Source organism: Telopea speciosissima, chromosome 10 (genome assembly GCF_018873765.1).
Source record: "Telopea speciosissima isolate NSW1024214 ecotype Mountain lineage chromosome 10, Tspe_v1, whole genome shotgun sequence".
In the NCBI taxonomy this organism is placed as follows: domain Eukaryota; kingdom Viridiplantae; phylum Streptophyta; class Magnoliopsida; order Proteales; family Proteaceae; genus Telopea; species Telopea speciosissima.
The window spans coordinates 61,233,320-61,256,336 of record NC_057925.1 but is presented as its reverse complement, the minus strand read 5'-3'; the positions used below and the strand labels follow the sequence as shown (position 1 = coordinate 61,256,336).

The window sequence follows — 23,017 nt, the reverse complement described above, 5'->3', positions numbered from 1 at the left end:
CATTTTGTTAGAGATTAATTAAGTAGTTAGTGAAGATGATGATACGATAAGGGAATATGATGTGGAATACAGTTCCACCTTAAGAAATCTAAATTAGTATATAATATATTGAAGATAGATAACTAACTTAAGACCTCTTATAAGAATAAGGATGCCTTATTTTTTAATTTATTTATTTTAAATAAAAATGTGTGTAGGGGTAGTTAGACACTTGGACTTTGGTGGGATGGACAGAAAACCCTTATCTCTGTGGGTAAAAAAAAAGGGGGTGGGGGAGGCGTGATAAGGATAGGGAGAGGTGGTAAAGTATGGTGGGTTGTGCTCAGTTAGTTTCCACCACTTCCTCATAATTCATGCCTCTCTCTCTCTCTCCCTCTCCTCCATTACTCTCCGTTTATTCTTCGACTTTCATCTGTGATCCATATTCCTGATTTTAGGTGTAGGGATGTGTGTTGGATCAATCCAATACGGGTGCCCGACACGATAAAACTACAACTATGGCCGGACGGACCATGGGTGATGGGTCTACCACCCTCTTCTCTCTCTCTCTTTGCTATCCTCTAAAGTCCAAAACCTATCATTAAAGTCTCTGCTTGCTCGCATGAAATCAATAATTGCAATGACCCTAAAAGCATGACATGTGTGACCTCATCCCCCTCCGCATGTTCCTCCCTTCTTTCCTTTTTTGCCTTGCAGCTGCTGCTGCTGCTGCTTCTGCTTCAATTCTGTCACTTCCTCGTCACCCTCACTCCACCCATGAATGCACCACTACTCTCCTCCCCAGTTCTCCTCACCTCTTTTTAATTCTTGGGAGCGTAACGCAATTTAAAGTGAAAAGGGAGGGTAATTCTGGGTCAAAGCCCGTGCTCTGTCCATCTCACTCTCTTCTCGAGATTTTGACTGTAAAAAACAACCAAAAAAAATTCGACTTTCCTTCCTACCTTCTCCTTCATTCCTCTTGGTATCCAAACATAGCCTAAGTTGTAACGCCCTCTTCTGAAAAATTCCAAGTCAGTTTCCTCTTAAGCTAATCCTACAAAGCCAAGTGGCCTTATAGCCGTTTAAAGCAAAGCAAGGCAAGGGCCGGGGTGCGCATCGCGATTCGCACAATCGCACCGCACATGATGAGTAGTTAGTTACTTCTGCTCAGTGACTCATCTCTCTCTCTCTCTCATTTGCTCCGGTGGGTCCATGGTTTAGATGGATTGGATTAACTCCCCTTCTTTATTTATTTTTCTTCTAATATAATTAATTTTTATTATTTAACAATAATTACTTTCTCTCATTTTCAAATTAAAAATTCTATTATTAATAATTAAATTTAATTTAATTTTTTTATTACAAAATCATGTGACCTCCCTTCTCTCCTAATCTGTGTCCACCCATGTTGGTATTTTTTTTTTTCTTTTTTTCTTTCAATTAGTTATAATTTTTAGCCACTTTTCTTTAAAACTAGTTTAATAAGGAAGGAGGATTTCACGTGTTATAGTCAACCTGGGTTTGTCGGTCAAACTTTGTTTCGCAAAAAAGCAGAAGAAAAGGGCTGTTCGTTCACTTCTTCTTCTTGTGTGTCCTGTGTGATAGTGAGGACTGAGGTGTAATATCCTTTTATTTTATATAAATAAATTCTTATAATATTTATCTTAAAAGTTCGGATAGGGTCTCTCTCTCCCCCCCCCCTTCTATAAAGACTCTCTTTTAAGTCCTTTTACAATCCAAACATTCCTCCTTAGGAGCTGTTTTAACACACAGAGAGAGAGAGAGAGAGAGAGAGAGAGAGAGAGAGAGAGAAAAGATGGAGTTGGTTCTGAGTTTAGGCGAAGCTTCAAAGCCATTTCCATTTGTGGAGAAGACAACTGCTGCAAGGATGAACATTAACCCAGGTTTAGGATTTTGTATGGCCTTAGGCGTTGTTGAGATCAATGGAAGAGATGCAATCGGAGAGGATAAGGAACGAGGAATTATCATCAGAGATGGGGACGAAAGAGAAAGAAAAAGAGAAAGAGACAGAGAAGAGAAAAGAGTCTCTGCAGATCCGCCCCTCCAACTTGATCTTCTCCCTCCTGCTCCTGTGCCTCGTAATCCACCATCTTCTTCTTCTTCTTCTTCTCAGTTGGGCTTGCCATGGCAAACTCGAAATGGTATGCATAGACACATGCAAAAAAATTTAACGGATATTTAGGGAGGTGGGTTTTGAAATGTTTGGCTTATCGATCTCTTCCTCTGTTGCAGGGAATCAAGATGCGGCTTCTTCGGCTCTTTTGGGGGCTGCGCTTGCTGGAGGGTTCGATGTGAATCGGTTTCCGTCGACGGAGGAAGCCGATGATGGGGCGGTAGTATCTTCTCCTAACAGCACTCTATCGTCATTCCAGATGGATTTCTCCATGTGCAGAGGAGGGAGCAGTAGCAACAACAAAAGATACAGCACTGAACCCACTGACGCCGATGCCATTAACGATATCGATACGACTGAGAGAGCTTCCTCGAGAGCGAGTGACGAGGACGAGAACGGCCTCGCTCGAAAGAAGCTCAGGCTCTCCAAAGAACAGTCCGCCTTTCTGGAAGAGAGCTTCAAAGTCCACAATACTCTCAACCCTGTAAGTAATGTGCAGCAATAGAGAAGGAAAGAAGAAATAAAACGAATCGGGGAAAAGAACAGTTTTTTTTTTCTTTTTCTTCTCCTTATGTTGGCTTACGTTTTCTCAATTCTTAAATGTTGCAGAAACAAAAGCTTGCTCTTGCAAAACAGCTCAATCTTCGACCTCGCCAAGTAGAAGTTTGGTTTCAGAACAGAAGAGCCAGGTATCTAATTTCTCATTATCTTTGTTTGATTTATTCTAAATTTTTTTTATCTTGAAGTTCTCTTCTGAAAAAATTGAAATTGAAAAAATAACAGGACGAAGCTGAAACAGACGGAGGTGGATTGCGAGTATCTGAAGAGGTGCTGCGAGACACTGACGGAGGAGAACAGAAGACTACAGAAGGAGCTGCAAGAATTGAGAGCCTTGAAGACTTCCCATCCCTTCCACATGCAGCTTCCGGCGACTACCCTTTCCATGTGCCCATCATGCGAGCGAGTGGCCACCGCTTCTACCACCCCCACCCCCACCACCACCACCACCACCACCACCACCACCACCACCACCACCACCGGAAAGACCACCATAGATGCCACGTCCATGAAACCAACTCGCAAACCCACCTCGGCTTTTTCCCTCACAAAACCCAGGTTCTATCCCTTCTCTAACGCTCATGCCCACCCGTCCCCTGCTTCATGAGCGCCACCATATCCACCCATCTGTCCATCCTTCCATCATCCATCCATCCATCTGTGCATGCCGTTTGTTCTGACATGGGCTCTTAGCCTCTTTGGTCTGATGTGTAAATATTTCGACTTTTGAGAAATTTTTTTCCTTTATGAGATTTTTCTGAAGAATACCTTTTTAGTTAGTGGGGTTGTGTTCTTCTAGGGAGAGATCATGAAGTTGGGAACTTTTGATACATTCTTCGTTTTGGGCCTTTATTTGGGTAGAAGATTAGGTTCAGTGATAGACAGAGACACATACAGAGACGAGCACAGAGAATTAGATCAACAAATGTTTTTTTTTTTTTGGGGGGGGGGGGGGGGCGGGGTTGTGGTGATATTTAAATGGCTTCTCTGCTCTTTGTATTAAAAGTTGCAACAGGAAAAATCAGAGGAAATTCACATTAATTTGTCTTCAGTCTTTGATGTTTTGATTGGCAAATATGATATAAATTTCATCTATTACATGAGAAGGAGCGAACCATTGGATTGGATTATCTGGAACTAAATAACAAGACAAGCATTTGGTCCCCTCTCTACTGCCCTTGATTTCAAGATTTGCATTTCAGATAATTTTTTAAAACGTTGAGCTCATTGCCTATGTCACTTGAGGCATGTGTGAAAAGCTTGTGAGATGAATTGGGTTGTGGGGTAGGGGGGGTTGGATCTTTACTTCATTCACGGCATGCTGTGAACTTTTTTTGTGTGGTTATTTTAATAAGATCTATAAAATAAAATAACATAATAAAGTATGAAGAAGGAGACATGATAGATAACTAAACCATAAATACAAATGGAACCGAGGACATAAGTTTGTGTGTTAATGACTAATGGGGTTATAATAATGACTACTACTACTGGGTTGAAATCTATCTTGCCTAACTTGGATTCTTTAATGGTTTGTTTTGAGGTTGGAACTTGGAAGGGAGACAATGAGACATTAACTTTAATGGAAAGTTAAACCCGCCATTATTTTATATTTATGTCATCAAATGATTTGATCTTTGAACCTTTGATGCTATAAGCTATAAGGATAAGATGGGTGTTAGTATTATTACATATAAATATATCAAAGTAAGAACAGATAAGTCTATTTTTGCTGATGCAAGTATACACATCTCTTCTTCCAATTTTTTTCAATTAATCATAATGGAAAGAGAGAGCCTCTTGGAATTTTAATAATTAGGCACTTAACTTTTTCATCAATCAAAATGTGTGGATGTATGGACCTTTCCATCTTTAGAGACTGTAGTTTGTCCAGTACTATTCTCTTTTATTAACTAATTGTCAAAAGGGTTTGATTCATCAAGATTGAAATGGCTATATCTGTCTTAATTTAGTGAATTTGGTCAAGCCCAGGAAAGTGAGGTCCGCATCCCATCAACTTGCAGCTTGTGGTTATTGGGAAGCAACCAAACTAATGGAGTTTTATAGTTGGAAGAAAGTTGATGAGAGAGAGAGAGAGAAGCATGGTATGGAATGTCAATGAATGGAAGGTCACTTTTATAGAGGGGAAAGGGGAAAGGGGAAAGGATGGGCAGCGAAGGGTGCAATCTTCTTCTACACGCAAGAAAATGATTGGGATTGAGAGGTAAAACGGCACAATGGGAGGAATTAGAAAACAGATGATGGAGAGAAGACGGAGAGAGGAGTTGAAGTCTTGAAAAATGATGAGTTTTTTGTTTTTTGACTTTGCTTATGAATCATATTTCCTTGATCTTTCCTCCCACATTGAATTAAACCCCAGATAAATAAATAAAGAAAAAAAAAAAAAAAAAAAAGGAAATGAAGGGAATGCCTTGGGGAATTTTATTTTATTTAACAGATAGAAAAAGAGGGAGGACCAAGTTAAAATTAGGTTACTATTATTATATATTGGTTCTTTACTCTCGAAGGAGAACTCTCCGATCTCCTTAGTACCTCCTTATTTTCCTCTTTCCATTTTAATGCATGCTCTGCCACATTTGAGATAGAGAAAAGAGAGTCTATACTATGAGGAAAGAAAGAGTCGCTTCAGGTTCCACAAGTGGAGGGCTCAAAGTCTCAAACAATCCCAAATTCAATCTAGTCTCACCCTAATTAGACCAAGGGAAAAGGAATGCTAACTGCTAACCGCTAACCGATAGCTGGGCGCAGCGTGTACCTGCACTCAGACACAGCCTAGCACGAAAAGACCAACCTCTGGAAGGGCGGAACGGACCAGTGGTGCACTTGTCTTTTCACGCTGGGTTGTGTCTGGGTGCAGGTACACGCCGAGGCACAACACCAGTTAGCATTCTTTCTCCCTTAGACCAAAATCACAAATTTTAAGGCTCCTTTCTGGAGGGAGAGAGAAAAAGAGTGGAAAATTATGGATGGCTTGAGGTTCCACAACGGCCTGACCCCAATCCAAATAAAGTATGGGTTCCCAGATCAATCCCTCTGTCTTATTTTGGATCTGGGTTAGTGAGAAACCTGAGTTCTCTTCAATGCATGCAAAGTTTGGTTAGATGTTATGGATTTTTTTTCCAAATTAAAATTTCTAAAAATTACATGTCCCGGGTTCACGGCTCACCTATGCCTGCTGACATGCGATTTCACAAATGTATATGTTTTTCTCCTTTCAGTAAGTACAAACTAAGTCTATACTCGAGCAGGGTCTGGAGAATGTAACTGTCATCTCTGAATTAAGAGGGTTTGGCAGAGGCTTCGACAAGGAAAAAGAGAAGGAACTCAGGAATGCATTGGTGGTTTCAACAAACTGAATTCTGCTGTTAATGAGGATTGGGAGTGGTCTATGTTTTCCTATTATTTGATGGACCGAGTTTTCCTTCAGCCACTGTGAGTGGGAATCCATTCACTGCAGGCTGAAGGATGGGCGCGAGTGGGCATCAGATATCTCTGTTCTCTTTAGTATCATTGGCCAGTACTGTCTATTTTCTATGGTTAGCCAGAAATCAAGCTTTGTTAAAAAAAAAACAAAAAATCTCCAAATCCCTATCAAACTATGTCCTGCATCTCAAATTGGGTCAAGGATTTACATATCTTGTTTGTCCCTATACACAATGAATAGGGAAGGGAGTAAGCTCCAACATAAACTTACTCCTGCAACACTAAACTAGCCTGCCTACTAGTAATCTCAGATGGAACCTTTAATTCCTCAACAAAAGAGGCGGGATGGGCAGCAGTCATTATTTTTAAGAATGCTTTTGTCTCAGAATTTATGGGTTATAGGATTGTAAGATCCTCAGAAGAAGAACAGGCAAGGGAACTATTAGGAGTCTGTAGAGCAAAGTTGTCGGGTAATAACATCATAGAAGAATAGAAGGATTCTAAAAATCTGGCAGACTAGCATCCAAAGAAAAGAAAGATGACATATTATGGCCTTGAAAAGGATGATGATTCTGATGGACATGGCGAATATACTTCTAGACGTAGTTATTGATTAAGATTTGCCCGGTACTACCTTCGCTCCAAGGAATGGGACAATTTATGGGTGACCATATAACTCCCCTGGTGGTTTGATGTATCCTTCCTTTTGCGAGTTGGTTCTCCTTTCTGTTGTTTCTGATGTATCATCTTTTGGAAGATTGTTCTATTTCTTTAGGAATGGGAAAGTTAATTTACGTTTGACCATATCCCTCCCCTGGTGTTTTTATCCCCTGTTTTTTTATTTATCATCCATTGGAAGATTGTTCTGTTTCTTTTGTTTGGGATTTTCCCCTTGTCTAGCCTTTGTGGCTGATGTGTTGTTTTTGTTTTCTTTTTCTTCAATATAATTTTCCATTCACCCAAAAAAAATATATAGGGAAAGGGTTCTTTGAGCTGCCCGGGGAGGGGAGGGGAGGGTACGTCTCTCTCTCTCTCTCTCTCCTCTTCACATGAGATGATCTTGCTGCCCTCCTATATATGAAACCATTCTACCACACTTAAATGGTCCACTCGTCTATGCCACTGGCTCAAAGCATTATATATAACCAGCTACTCCCTTCTCTCCGCCAGCCACACCCTAACCTTACCCTCCAAATCCAAGACAGAAAAAAAAACACAATCACACAAAACAATACATAAAAAAGCACATAGGACGATCTCTCCTGTCTGGAACAAATTTTTAAGTGTTTCAGACTTTACCGGGGATGATAAAACCAACCAACAGAACTGGCTATATTTGTTTGTTGGGCAAATCAGACCACCAGATCAGAGAGAATGCAAACAAGGATCTTTCGCATGCCATTAACAACCCTTCCGTGCCAAATATTCCAGCATTTTACTATTGTCATACATCTGAAATACTCCCTCATCATTTTCCCATCTCGAGTGATTCTTTCTAGACAATCTCTCTCCAGTCCAACTCTACCATAAATATTCAATCCATGTGGTCATGTGCAGAGTTTAAGCCATAATACCAAATAACATATCTGATTAACTGCTAAGAAAGCCCTATGACAGGTTGGAGGAGCCATAACAATATTCAGATCCAGGAGTTGATTCATTATACATGATTGACCAGGATTTTCCCTGTGAGAGGGTTGTCTCCAAATGCTTACCTTCCCATCAAGATGCACCTCCTAATGAATGCAGATAATATTTCGAACATTTCACTTCACAGATATGGAAACAGTAGCACCCTAAATGCTGAATCAGTCTGTATTTCTAAATGATTGTTTACCCAGCCACCTTTCCTATTGTCACACAAGGCAGAGGCATCTGCACAGATATTTTCCAATATTAATATGTGAATTACAAGCAAAGAAATATACCACTGAAACATCCACCATGAATCACCACCTTTCCTTTTTACCCTCCCCCCCCCCCCCTCTCCCAAATACACCATAAATCATCACTTAACAATTGTTTCTTTGATCTTTTTCGCTCTGTTTTGATTATTGAACCATCCTCTAGAGTTGGACTTTCAACAATACTGAAGTTGCAATTTCTGAAAGAGCAGAGTCTCCAAGCCAAGCTAGCAGATTAGATCTGTAACATCAACTAAAAGCTTTGAAAATTGAACTCAACCCACCAGCTATTGTTTTCCAATTGTTCATCGCTGATCCAACATCAATATCTCCCAACAACATTGACTGCATCATGTATTGATTGACTAGATTCCATTTATTAAATATTCGTTTGAAATCCAACATTTAGCTTTTCAGTAATGTTAAGCCTAAATTTGAGAGATAATGGGTGATGTATAAATTTCATCCACTTGCTGCCCCTCAAATTTTGCCACTCTTATTCAACATTGGACAGCTGTTAAATTCATTATTACAAGTAATAACCTTACCTTCTTGTAGAGGTTTTCCCAATTTGTCTTCATACTTGAATCCTTGAAAAAATTAAACACAAGCCTACAATATATTATAAAAACTAGTATCTTTTCCAAAGGTACAACGGAAGATATCAATTGTGATTGATCGTTTAACTTGTTATTACTGTCATCAGTACAAACTTTAACAAGAAGTAGGGGCTACAAGCAAGATCAAATTATAAATACACAACATTTTTTTTTGCTAATGAGGGTATCCAGACCTTTGGCCCAACTAGTCCCCCCCGGCACATGCATATAATCTCCCCCCCCCCCCCACACACCAGGTCCGCACTGGATCCTATGAGAACCATAGAAACCGTGAGGCTGACCCCAATGGGGTTAAGGGGAGTTGAACTTAGGATGTATGTCGGATTTAGGTCTCCCTTGCCGATTGAGCTACACCCTTGGGGGTTTAGATCATATATTATAAATGCATAAAGTAAATGGAATTACGGAAGTAAGTGGCCCATCATACAGGAGGGGCAAGATGACACTCCAAAGCAGGCATTGCACATGGAAAAAAACCTCATATGATGTTAGCTAAAATGCGTGCAACTGTGCACTGAAAAACTGTCAATCCTAGAAACTACCTAGACATGAAATTAGACGAGGATGGATCACAGTTAAATAAATAACCCAAATGAGGTAAAGAATTGAAGTTTCTGACAACAAATTGAACAAGGAAAGTTGTTGCTACCTATTCACATCCCCCCTTACAAAAAGAGGGGGGGGGGGAAATGGCAGTTGTTCCCGAATAATCATTCACATCTTTCAAAGATATAAAAATATTCAGAAAATTTTATGTTGCCTTATTTGGTCTCTTTTTCTCCCCCACCCTCCCTTTCTCCTTTATAAGTGACAACCTATTGTCCTCAGTTCTATTCACTGCCCTTCATGAGATCAAGCTGAAATTGAGATTGAGTGAATTTGTTGTCCCCTTCCATTCCCAGTTTTATTCAGTGACCTTCGAGGCTATAGCTCTTGGTATGATGTCAGTCTACAAATAAGTACCCACTGTATGATGGTACCCTAACGATTACAATCTGTTGTTGGGTGCACAAAGAAATGATTCTCGATTGGTGTTTCACAACCTTACTCCTCACAAAGTGCATTCTTCTTCAAAGCTAGTTACTGCTATATTCTTGATTTCGTGGAGTAACTTTCAACATGGAATGGTCACAAATTAGCTTCCATCCAGTATTTAACTATTCCTTGGAAACAAAGTGCTCCCATATGACCAAAATCACCCTACTAACAATTTATTTCTTTCAATATATAGCTGTTTACTGAACACATATAAGAGTGAGTATTACGGAACATAAATGGATGAACAGTTTAAAGGCAGCCAATGTCTGAAGCCCAGGAAGACAAGCTACAGTCCAGAATAATGTTAACACCTAGCCATCCTCTATTTTTTTAATAAGTTTTTTATATAAACTGTAGGAGAGCCTAAAGGGGCAAGCGGAAGTTTGCACAAAATATTTTGACCATGGAAACCAAGTATACCATTAGAAACAAATGCATGAAGCATGAATCTTGCAAATGGATGTACAACACTCACCATAATTTTGCCTGCTTCTACAGTACAAATTGAGTTGTCTACAAATAGAAACAAGCAAACTCTCTCCTTTGAGGAGAAAAGCAAAAGTCTAGAGTCTCTCAGCATCAGCACAACCTTGGCTCGCTGTGAAACTTCAGTGAGCTGCAATAAAAACCAAACACAGACAACACGATGAGTTAGAATGCATAATTAAACAAGGGAAAGAACAATTTGAAGAATAAGGTGAAAAATGCATAAAGGAAATTTCCACTTACACAGCTGCTGGTAAAAATGTAAGCTGACTAACTTCTGGAAGAAGCCTTAAATTCTCAGAAATTCTCTGAATGACAATTATTAGATATAAAAATAAATATCAATTGAACCTTCTCCGTCTAGTTGCACGTGGAATTCCACTGTCCACATATGAAGCCCTAGAAGCATCAGCTCTTCTTCTGGAGGATGAAGAGGAAAGTGAAATCATCGACTCTATTTCTGCAGTGTTATCCAATGTCTGGTTTTCTGACTGTATAACAGCAGCGATGCTGGAAACAGAATCTCTGTCCTCAACTAGTGGAGAATGGGTATTGTTTCTTCCCATGGGGTGTCCAAGAAAATATGCCTGGACCAGTCTTTCAGCAGAGGAAAGGTGTGAAACTGAAGCAGCCCTTCGTGATTGTGACCTCACAGATCGCAGGGATGGAAGTTGCCGGATGCCATCTGCCTCAGAGCTGCCACTAGAGCCTTGTGTTAAATTAATTATCTCTGGCTCTGGTCTACCAAAACTCCGTTCTAAAAGTGAATATCGGCCTGAACCCTGCCTCCGCATTTGAGCTAGAATGGATAATGAATTAGGTCTATCTGGTGGTTGGATTCCTGGAGTTATAATCCTATTGGATAATGAATTAGGAGGCATATCTGGCATCTCATCAGCAGCATCAAGATCTTGAGGTGGAGTCCATTCCCCCATCACATCAAACCTACTTCCAAGTCGCCTAATCATCTGAGCAAAGTAAGAATCCTCAATTTGAGCAGCCCTATGAATCCACTGCCTTAAGCTTTCTACCCGCCGTGCATGGGGTCTTGGAGGGATCTTCAATCCTTCCTCGTCTTCCTTCTCCGGCTCATGGGTATCATTTCCACGGCCGTAAATCGGCGTAATGTTCATATCTGTGACCTCTCCCTTGCACACGGGGCATTCCTTGCTATCGGAGTGAATGTGTAACCACTGATAAAGACAGGGCCAACAGAATAAATGACCACAGCAAGTGAGGACAGGTTTCTTAGCTATGTCTAAGCATATGTTGCACTCAAAGAAACTACCACCATCTTCTCTACCACTACCACTACCCTTCTCTGGATCGTTGCTCTTCCCCAACGCCTTGGCTAGTATATCACTTGCATTCCCTTTGCATGTTTTATTGCTATCAGTGGATCTATCCTCCGCAGCTATACTGCCCTCCCCAATCTGCAGTTCGCCCGTGCTACCGGAGCTGACGATCATTTCCACCGGTATATTCCTCGCCTCAGGTGGGAGCCCTTGTCTCCACCTCCAACGATGCCTAGCCCTGACTGTGACTGCTTCGAGTTGTTGAATACGTTCTCCAATGTCTCCTAGTTCAGCCGATAGAGGCCCTAATTCCGGGTCGAAATTGGGGGATAGCGGATCAGAAGGGCCGAGATTTAAATCAAGATCCATAATGTCGTCCCTCGCTGCACCCATCACGAAAGAAAAAGATACAAAATCAACCCTAAGCTATGCTTCTGGAGATTGTAGCTATAATGCTCCCTCTCCTCCAAATCAATTACAAGGTCAAATTATAATCCTTTTAACTACAAATCTAGGGTTTCAGTCATCTACCAACAAGATTACCAAAAGGATTGCAATCACTTGGTCGGGTCCCCGTCGAAGAAGAACCTTAAATTACAGGTTTCATTCATGTCAAGTTTCACCCAAGAAGAAAGTGAGAAACAAATCACACACGCTAATGGTTCAATTCAAAGCTCTTTAAAGAAAAACAAAAACAAAAAACAAGAGAAAAGACAAATTCTCTTACCAATTTCAACGATTTCTGATGGAAATGATCAAAAGGAGAGAGAAATAGAGTCGAAATCGAAGCACACCCACTTCGAAGACGATCGGACTCAAGTCCTGGTGGAAACTGGAAACTTGACACAAGATTTTAATCAGGAGACATTCCTTTTCTCACTAAGGTTCCTTGGTTTGAGGCCTAACCAAAAGAAAAAGACGAAGCCACCTACTTTGAACAAGAACCACCTCAAATCAAGTCACCGCAGAAACCTTAAAGACGGCTTTTTAGGCAGAAGGAAACCACTCCTCTCCCTCACTAAATTTCCTTCATCAAGAGTACCACCCTCCATGGCCAACAAGGTGGTTTCTTTTCCTTTGATCTGGTTTCCACAGAGATTCAAAGTAGATTAATAGATCTACGGAAAGGAGAGAGAAAATCACTGATTATGATTTGTCATTTGTGACCTGTGAGATGTTGGTTGTGACCTGTGAGATGTTGGCGCGAAACTGCGGAAGACGTAAGGCTCTGTTCGGCCTTTGACATTTCCGAGGATCTTCAAATCTTCCATGATGGTCGAACTATGGGTGGGACCACCTAATTCGGTGTCCATCTCATCGAAGATCATCTGTCTTTTGGACCGTAAGATTCGAATCTAAATATAAGTATCTCTATCTTCAATTATTGTTACTATTAAAAAAAACAGAAAAGATTAAGGGTTCCTCATCACCATATCATCATCTTCTGTCAGAATATGTAAGATTCCAAATACAAACTTTACAAAAAGGCTTTACCTAACCGTCCATAATTTGGAATCATCGCAACCGTCCAATCCAGCTTTCAAAGTTTGGCATTCATGGGGATACAAGAGAAAGCCGGCCACGTGTCTAATCTTATTCTTCATGCCCAGTCTGGCAGGCAAGAGGTTTTTTTTTTGGAAACACACTAAGTCAGAAGTCAACAACAAAGTTGTCCCTATCAGCGGGCTTCAAAGCTCAAACAACAGTGCTGGTCCAAGTGGATTTGGCCTAGTGGGCCTTGTGGGCTGAACTGTGAATAGAGCTATTTGTATTCCATGCCTGAGCTCAGCCCATTTAGTTCAGAGCAGGTAAAGGAGCCATCGGACTTAGAAGTAGGGATGTAAACAGATCAGATCCGGCTCGGATAGTGCTATATCTGCATCCGCATCCGATTAGCTTTCGGATAGATTTGGATAGTGCTAAACGGATACGAACACGGCTATGGATCGGATATTTTATCTGTTTTCATGTAAATATAGCTTTTCGGATAGCTATAGTCTTTCCGTATCCGTATCCGTTTAGCTTTTGGATGGATTTAGATAGTGCTAAACGGATACGAACACGGATATAGAAGCGGATTCCGATGATTCATTTACATCTCTACTTAAAAGTTTGTCTGTCTCACAGTTTGTATAAGGGGTGTCAAATGCTAGCCTGCACCAGCAGCCCAATTGGTTGGACTGACAGATTAGTAAATGACCTGGAGTAGGGCTTAGCCTGATTACGGAAAGGGTCAGTAGTGGTGTATGGTTATAGCCCTCGGGGAACCCAACTGGCACCAGTAACCCACGATTATAGCCTGATTAGTCTCTTTAAAATCATTTAGCCTGATTAGAGCCCCGTTAGTCTGTTTAAAAGCATTTAGCTTGATTATAGCCCATTTTATCCCATATAGAGCCGATTGTAGGCCGATAAATGATCGTAGACTCACTATCATTTTGTGGACATGTCTGTTTTATGTCCGAGTTGCCTATGCCACTGAAATTGTATAGGTGAAATCTAAAAGTCCGACATTGACCATGCCCCGAATGTATGAGCACCGAAAATGTTCACACAAAAAAAAAAAAAAAAAATCTACTAAGGTTAAGGTTAAGGTTAAGGTTAAGGTTATGTTTATATACCTTCCATGGTGTAATAAGATTTTGGGTTCATGTTCTCTGTGCCGTAGCGTAGGCTGCGCCTAGACACATGGGCCTACCACTCAGGGGGCTAGGGTGGTCATTGCGCCCTCCCCCATGTATCTGGGCACAGCCTGCGCCCCTGACAGAGAGAACATTCTCCCTAAGATTTTATGTCTAAAAGTATTTGGAAACTAGAAGCTTAGAGGTTAAAAATTAAACCTTCAGTTACCAGATAGTGTGACTAAATCAGTGATGTTGAGGCCAAAGACTGAAAACTTGGAGACGATTGAGCTTAATAGCTTTCGAATGGAGAGGGAAGCAAAGAATTGGCTCCGGCTTGGTCTGCAGTTGTGCTATCCCTTCTCCCTAATAGAACATCCCATGAAGGACCCCCTGCCTACAAATTAGTACATGGAAATTAATTTGTGTAAAAAAATAATAAAAATATTTGCATCACTTTCTCATGTTCATGCGTGGATGGAATATTTTGTTTGTATCATGTGTTCATTAAGTATGATGCATGTGTACTCTGAGTCTGGTGAATCTTCACGTACGTGAGCGTATGTGAAAGACTCACAGTTATTCAGATGGAATATTTTCACAGATTGGATTCTATTTGAACGGTTGTGAATCGTTCACATACGCTCATGTACGTGAAGATTCTCCGCTCACGTGCACTCTTATTCGGATCGATTTTGCCTTCAATCATGGTGAAGGAAGAATCCCCTCATCATAGGCATCAAACTCTCTCATTGATTCGAAATAGGTATTTATAATAATGAATAATAAAAAAAAGAATTAATAATAAATCGAAAATCCAATCATAAGGTCACATTCCCGTAGAAATAAAAATATTGAAAAATCTAATAATACCAATTCGAATCTTAATTTTGACACATGATCAGTTCCCTACATATCCAGCAATCAAGATTTTCCCGATAATCAACCTAGCTTGATCTATGTTTGTAAATTGTAAACCATGGATTCCATGGTGGATCCAAAAAGACTTTTACCATAAAATCTAATAAAATTTAAGTTAAATATAACTGGACGAAGAGCAACCACTACAAGATTATCTATTAAGCCAAGAAGATTTATTTTTTTAATTTTTTGGTAGAAAAGAAGATTCAAAATCAACGTAAACTTCATGGTGGGAGAGCACTATCTTCCTAATTGTGATGGTGAGTAACTTTATCTATAAATAGAGTAATTAGAAGTGTTGGTCGTCTGCAGTACATGCATGAGTTTAGCTTAGCCCCACAACGTAAAGAAGGTTATTCAATTCCCACGTCGTCCTTTAACTTAAAGATTAATCATCTTCTGTTGTATTATTATTTTATAGAAGCACTTTGGGTCAAAGCACTTGTTTCAAAAAACACTTTTTCAAGTATGTGTCAAAGTTTCAAAATTGTGTTTTGTTTCATTCCCTCCTCTTTTGTTTCCCTCCTCTATTTTGTTTGAAATTGGTTGTACTCTCTTGTGTGCAAGAGGCTAGAATTGAGCTCAAGAATAGTCCCACATTGGTTGTGGGAGAGTTACTTGAGGGGTATATATATAGGATTGTTTCCTTAAGGTGTGAGCCTTTTGGAGAGGAAGACACCCTACTCTCTAGTGTGTGGGGGGTCCTTGGGGTGCTTTTGAATCCCGCGCACGCCGAGCCGAGCCGGGCCGTGGCCGAGGTCGGGGTGTGGGTGTGGACAAAACCTTATAGGAGTTTTAATGTTTTGTTTAAAACTCGATTTGGTTCACCCGTGGTTCATCTATACGGTTGAACCACACTTGTCTATTCGTACATATATATGAATAGTTACACCCCCTCCCTGTACGTGGAGGTATACATACGGTCACACCTCCCATGTAAGGGTTACACCCCTGTATGTATATCACCTGTATTCATATGGATGTATCCCTTCATGAAAGGGTACTCCAAGATTATATATATACACCATGTCATGCCTGCATTCAATATAGACAACGATGTATGTATCCATGTCATGAAAGGATGTACCCTTCATGAAAGGTAATATATATATACACCATGTCATGCCTGCATTCGATATAGACAACAGAAACGTATTGTCCCTGCAACAGTCCGTTCTAGAGACAGATACTGTATTTTCGTTTAAGTAATAAGAGGGTTGTATAGCCGTTTGGTATCCTTGGTACTCGTATTAGGTTCTGCAACCTATACGTTTAAGAGTTGTATTTATCTTGGAGGGTAAGGTGCAAGGTCAACCCCGTTGCAGAAGAGGGGGCATCTAAATCCTTAAGGAAAGTATCTTTCAGATACGACTCAACTCGATTGTCCGTGCTTCTTCCTTTCTGGTTCGTTTCACTCTGCAAATGGTGTGCGATAACATGTATTTCTCTATTTCTGTATATCTGCTTTGTCTTACAGTATATGCCTAGTATAACAATCTTAAGGATTTAGACCTTATTTGGCTTATTTTCTGTGTAAGACTATGGCTGGGAATAATACTGTGGATACTACTGCTACTGTGGACCTTCCACCTACTGCTGTCGCTGCCCAAAATACTGCTGCTACCATACAACCGAGTATGGAGAAACTGAGAATAGTCTCAGAGTTTGATAAGATAGCACAGTTCACCGGGTAGAATTTTAAACGGTGGAAGCAGATGATGCAATTTGCATTAACGCAAATAGGGGTGGCGTTTGCATTGCCTGATCCCAAGCCTCCGGACAATGAGGATATTGATCTCGATATGAAGAGGGTTGCTTGGATCGAAGCAGACTTTCAATGCAAGAACAAGATTCTGAATGCTCTATCGAATGAATTGTATAATGTTTACAATTCCTTTGATCATGCCTACATGATTTGGAATGCTTTGGTCAACAAATATACTCTGGAAGATGCTGGCTTAAAGAAGTATGTGGTGTCAAATTTTCTGAACTTCCAGATGACTGAAGGTGAAACCATCTCTTCTCAAGTAGACAGATTCTAGGTTATGGTTGGGAATTTGGCTAAAGAGAACATGATTTTACCAGATCTGTTTGTCACGAGTTCTTTAATTGATAAACTACCTGACTCTTGGAAGGATTTCAAAACTACTATGAAACACAAGAGGAAGGACTGGTCTTTTGATCAAGTGGTAGTTCGCATCAAAATAGAGGAATGGAACCTCATTAAAGACAAAGGTGAAAAGCCCATTGGATACATTCGATCCAATGCCCATCTGGTGGAAACAGAGAAGAAACCAAATCTTAAGAGGAAAGGCAACCCTATTCAGAAAAGTTCAAACTCAAAGAGGAAGAAAGGAAATTGTTTCATGTGCGGCAAGCCGGGTCACTTCAAGAAAGACTGTAGGAACAAGAAGAAGGTTTTGCCAGATAAGGCAAAAGTCAATCTTGCTGAAGACGAAGTCTTTGCAGCAATGATAACCGAAGTATTTTTGGTTGAAAAGCCAAATGACTGGATAATAGACACAGGTGCTACGAGGCACATCTGTGGGGACCGAAACTCTTTTTTGAGTTATTCTATTTTAGATGATAAGGTCTATATGGGCAACTCTCAGTCAACCAAGGTTATCGGCAAAGGAAAAATTACTTTGAAGCTCTCTTCAGGAAAGACACTTGTCTTGGACAATGTGCTGCATGTGCCGGAAATAAGACGCAATCTTATTTCAGGGCCGCTTCTCAACAAGGCAGGAATGAAGTTACTTTTTGAGTCTGACAAGCTTGTAGTTCTAAAAAATGATGTATTTGTGGGCAAGGGGTATCTTAGCGATGGTTTATTTGTACTAAGTGTTTCTGAGATAATAAAAGAAAAGCCTAGTGCTTCTTCTGCTTACTTTATTGATTATTATGATTTATGGCATGGTAGATTAGGTCACTGCAATGCATCTTATATTTCTTATATGCAAAAGAAAGGCTTAATAGACAATCATATTAAGCAACCATTGACAAAGTGCCCCACATGTGTGGAGGCAAAATTCACTAAAAGATCACATAGGTCAATGGAACGACAAAGTGGCCTTCTTGATTTGGTGCATAGTGATCTTTGTGACTATAAGTCACTTGAATCTAGAGGAGGTAAAAAATATGTTGTTACATTCATAGATGACCACTCTAGATTTACTATGGTTTACCTTCTTAAGTCCAAGGATGAAGCAAGTAATGTTTTTATATCCTATAAGGCAGAGGTGGAAAATCAATTAGGGAGGAAAGTGGAAAGGCTTAGAACTGATAGAGGTACTGAATACTTTAATCTTTCTCAGTTTTGTGAGGACCATGGTATTATTCATGAGACCACCGCCCCTTATCAACCTGAGTCTAATGGGGCGCCAGAAAGGAAGAATCGAACATTGAAGGAAATGATGAATTCAATGCTCATAAGCTCAGGGTTACCCCTAGACATGTGGGGGGATGTCATGTTATTGGCATGTTATATTTTAAATAGAGTTTCGTACAAGAAAACCGGATTGTTACCCTTTGAATTATGGTATGGAAGAAAACCTACCATAAAGCATTTAAGGGTATGGGGTTGTCTAGCCAAAGTGGCTATACCAGAACCAAAGAAAAGGAAACTAGGACCAAAGACATGTGATTGTGTTTTTGTTGGATATGCAGCTCACAATACTACATATCGATTTATGGTTATTAAAACCATAGATGATGTGTTTGACGAAAATGATATCATTGAGTCAAGGGATGCAGAATTCTTTGAGAATGTATTTCCTCTTAAGTCTAACCTATTAGAAAGGAATGTTGATAGTAGTGTATCGTCTTTTGGCCAAGAAGTGTCAAAGAATATTGAACCTATATCTAGTGATTCAAGTCAATTACGAAAAAGTAAAAGGCAAAAGAAAGCTACTTTTTCGGATGGTGATTGGGTTGTCTATCTTTTAGACAATGATCCTTTATCGTATAAAAAAGCGGTGACATCTTTAGATGCCGTGTTTTGGAAAGAGGCCATCAAAAGTGAACTAGATTCCATTTTAGCCAATCACACATGGATATTAGTTGACTTACCTAAAGGTTCCCAAGTATTGGACACTAAGTGGATATTTCGAAAGAAATTGAAACCAGATGGATCACTAGATAAGTTTAAAGCCCGGTTAGTAGTAAAAGGCTTTAGACAAAAGAAGAATATAGATTACTTTGACACATTTGCTCCAGTAGCAAGAATAACTACTATACGAGTAATGATGGCTGTTGCATCTATGTATAATTTGGTTATACACCAAATGGACGTGAAAACAGCGTTTCTAAATGGCGACTTGGTAGAAGAAATATACATTAAGCAACCTGAAGGTTATGTTGTGCCTGGACAAGAACATAAGGTATGTAAGTTGGTTAGATCACTTTATGGACTCAAACAAGCTCCAAAACAGTGGCATGAAAAACTTGATTCGGTACTTGTATCGAATGGTTTTCTCATAAATGATGCTGATAGGTGCTTGTATAGTAAGTTCAATAAAGGCAAAGGTATGTTCATCGTACTTTATGTAGATGACATGTTGATAATGGGAACGAGTTTAGACATTGTAAAGCAAACTAAAGGTTTCTTAATGTCTAAGTTTGATACAAAGGACATGGGGGAGGCTGATGTAATTCTTGGAATTAAGATCATCAGAAAAGAAAAAGAGATTATATTATCCCAATCCCATTATGTTGAAACCATACTAAAGAAGTATGGTTATAATGATTTATCATCGGTTAAAACACCTTTGGACATTAATTGTTTTTTACAAAAGAATTTGGGGGAACCTGTCTCCCAAAAGAAATACTCACAAATCATTGGTTCAGTTACATATCTAATGAACTGCACCAGACCAGATATCGCTTTAGCAGTTGGGAAATTGAGTCAATACACTCATAATCCAAGTATAGAGCATTGGCATGCCATGACAAGATTATTGCGATATTTAAAGGGAACGATAGCCTATGGCCTTCACTACAGTGGAAAACCAGCCGTGTTAGAGGGCTATTGTGATGCTAATTGGATTTCAGATACCAAGGAAACATTAGCAACTAGTGGATATGTTTTCACACTAGGAGGTGGAGTGTTCGTGAAAATCGGTAAAGCAATCCTGTGGTACAGGATCCACCATGGAAGCTGAGTTTATAGCTTTAGAAAAGGCGGGAACTGAAGCAGAGTGGCTCAGAACTTTGATGGCAGATATTCCATTGTGGCCAAAACCATTGCCTTCGATATCACTTCATTGTGATAATCAAGCGGCAATAGCTAAAGCTAAGAATAAAATGTACAATGGAAAGAAGCGCCACATCCACCTACGACATAATTTTGTACGGCAGTTTATTAATGAAGGAACAATAGCTATTGATTTTGTGAAATCTGAAAGCAACTTAGCTGATGTTTTCACAAAACCATTGCCTACAAAAATAATTCATGATTCATCTAAGGGAATGAGCTTAAGGCCTATGACATAGGTCATGTGATGGACACCCAACCTATGTGAAGAGGTAAATTCCTGAATTAGGTTCAAAGGGTACAAACGAAGTCACTGGATGACCTGTCTAGTACTACTACATTTTTTACTCATTCTAGGTAGATAGGAAAAGTAGTACCACCACAAAGGAAGGAGGATGAGTCTTATAGACTCTTAATCTAGTCGGATCTCATGTAAAGTGGGGGTGTGTTAACTGTGGTGCACACTATGGACTGACCTAAATAGATGTAGGAGGTAAGGCCGCCTACCAATGAGAATTTTATAAGCTAATTCTCTAAACATCTATGAGACCAGGATAGGGGACAAGGCCAGTAAAAAAATGTCCATCTTTATAAAAGGGATATCACATACGGTCGACTAGTAGGATGTGGTTGGTGAACTAGTCGGCTACACCGATGAGGAAAGGTTCAAGAAGTCTGACTTCACCTGTACTCTGTGGCGTAGTTCATCAGACCTAGTGTAGGTTCAAGTCCTGAAGACACCTGCAACGATGTGTCCTACTATGTCTAATATACTTATCACTCGATATGTATCACTATTTTGAAACTTGTGGGGGAATTGTTGTATTATTATTTTATAGAAGCACTTTGGGTCAAAGCACTTGTTTCAAAAAGCACTTTTTCAAGTGTGTGTCAAAGTTTCAAAATTGTATTTTGTTTCATTCCCTCCTCTTTTGTTTCCCTCCTCTATTTTGTTTGAAATTGGTTATACTCTCTTGTGTGCAAGAGGCTAGAATTGAGCTCAAGAATAGTCCCACATTGGTTGTGGGAGAGTTACTTGAGGGGTATATATATAGGATTGTTTCCTTAAGGTGTGAGCCTTTTGGAGAGGAAGACACCCTACTCTCTAGTGTGTGGGGGGTCCTTGGGGTGCTTTTGAATCGCGCGCGTGCGCCGAGCCGAGCCGGGCCGTGGCCGAGGTCGAGGTCGGGGTCGGGGTCGGGGTCGGGGTGGGGTGGGGTGTGGACAAAACCTTATAGGAGTTTTAATGTTTTGTTTAAAACTAGATTTGGTTCACCCGTGGTTCATCTATACGGTTGAACCACACTTGTCTATTCATACATATATATGAATAGTTACATCCCCTCCCTGTACGTGGAGGTATACATACGGTCACACCTCCCATGTAAGGGTTACACCCATGTACGTATATCACCTGTATTCATACGGATGTATCCCTTCATGAAAGGGTACTCCAGTATTATATATATACACCATGTCATGCCTGCATTCGATATAGACAACGTAAACGTATTGTCCCTGCAATACCTCCTCGAGAGACATAATCGTATTTTCGTTTAAGTAATAAGAGGGTTGTATAGCCGTTTGGTATCCTTGGTACTCGTATTAGGTTCTGCAACCTATATGTTTAGGAGTTGTATTTATCTTGGAGGGTAAGGTGCAAGGTCAACCCCGTTGCAGAAGAGGGGGCATCTAAATCCTTAAGGAAAGTATCTTTCAGATACGACTCAACTCGATTGTCCGTGCTTCTTCCTTTCTAGTTCGTTTCACTCTGCAACTGGTGTGCGATAACAGGTATTTCTCTATTTCTGTATATCTGCTTTGTCTTACAGTATATGCCTAGTATAACATCTTCTTCCATCACTTTAACAGTAGCAGGCGCAGCTCTTCTCCTCTGTGTGTCGTCTATGCTGATCAAAGGATCAACAACTCAGTTAGATGCTAATTTTACAATGTTACGTGCCCCAACGTGCTCAGCATATCGTCGAAGATACCATCGAACAAATTATTGGGTTTACTTGTAGGCAGGAGATCCTTCATGGTCGCTTCTGTTAGGGTTTAGGCTTTAAGCACGAGGTTGTTTAAAGCAATACACCCTGTATAGCAAGTTTGGACTAATGCAGGTTACAGCCTCTAACTAGTATTTATAGGAAAGATTAGGGTTTTTAGGTTAGATGGGTTCTATTCAGTGGGACCCACCACACCCTGATTCCTTATTCAAGTAGACTTATATTAGAACATATATTAAGATTATAAAATATACCCAAGAGGTTCTACTAGGAAGAAGGGATAGTATAACAGCAAACCAGAGTGCAGCTAATACTACTATGCCTGCTCCCTTTCACACCCTACCTGTTATAAAGGCTTTGTTTGCAGCCCATGGCATGGGCACCAATGATCTTGTTATATTATCAGTTAACAATTTCATTCCTTCTCTCTGTAACGACTAGTTTTTTAAGGATGAGTTCTACCCAAGGCCCAATAAGTGGTATCAGTCTATTAGCAAAGAAAAAATCCATACAATGGTTCCATATTCTATTATGATTTTTGTCATTCTCTCGTCCCCACACATTCGGACGTGGCCAATGTCAAACTTTTAGTTTTCGTCTATACAAAATGAAGTCCAAAAAAAAAACCCCATCATAATTAACCTTATTAATTCTCAGTTATAGAAACTTGTATTCTTAATTACAACTTAAAACTATTGGCCTACGCCAGGAGGCCCTTCATGGACAGTTCTACTAGGAAGAAAGGATGGTAAAACCA

At 40.0% G+C, this 23,017-nt stretch overlaps 2 protein-coding genes across 4 annotated transcripts; one reads left to right on the top strand and one right to left on the bottom strand.

Annotated features, from left to right (window-relative positions):
- Window positions 1-1,718: 1,718 nt before the first annotated feature.
- On the top strand, window positions 1,719-17,822 carry LOC122642992 (homeobox-leucine zipper protein HOX11-like). 2 transcript variants are annotated; one of them, XM_043836623.1, is made up of 7 exons: window positions 1,719-2,141; window positions 2,233-2,597; window positions 2,723-2,802; window positions 2,897-3,287; window positions 7,726-7,732; window positions 15,615-15,625; window positions 17,811-17,822. In XM_043836623.1, the coding sequence occupies exons 1-4, from the start codon at window positions 1,796-1,798 to the stop codon at window positions 3,276-3,278; spliced, it is 1,173 nt and encodes a 390-aa protein (XP_043692558.1). In that variant the 5' UTR covers window positions 1,719-1,795; the 3' UTR covers window positions 3,279-3,287; window positions 7,726-7,732; window positions 15,615-15,625; window positions 17,811-17,822. The 2 variants fall into 2 exon arrangements, with proteins under 2 accessions (XP_043692558.1, XP_043692557.1); XM_043836622.1 differs by lacking the exons at window positions 7,726-7,732; window positions 15,615-15,625; window positions 17,811-17,822 and having other exon boundaries at window positions 2,897-3,601.
- On the bottom strand, window positions 10,060-12,330 carry LOC122642991. Of its 2 annotated transcripts, XM_043836621.1 has the most exons (3): window positions 12,186-12,330; window positions 10,515-12,046; window positions 10,060-10,293 (listed from the first exon to the last, which is right to left on the bottom strand). In XM_043836621.1, the coding sequence occupies exons 2-3, from the start codon at window positions 11,849-11,851 to the stop codon at window positions 10,257-10,259; spliced, it is 1,374 nt and encodes a 457-aa protein (XP_043692556.1). In that variant the 5' UTR covers window positions 11,852-12,046; window positions 12,186-12,330; the 3' UTR covers window positions 10,060-10,256. The 2 variants fall into 2 exon arrangements, 1 of the variants encoding a protein (XP_043692556.1); XR_006330139.1 differs by having other exon boundaries at window positions 10,407-12,297.
- Window positions 17,823-23,017: the final 5,195 nt, after the last annotated feature.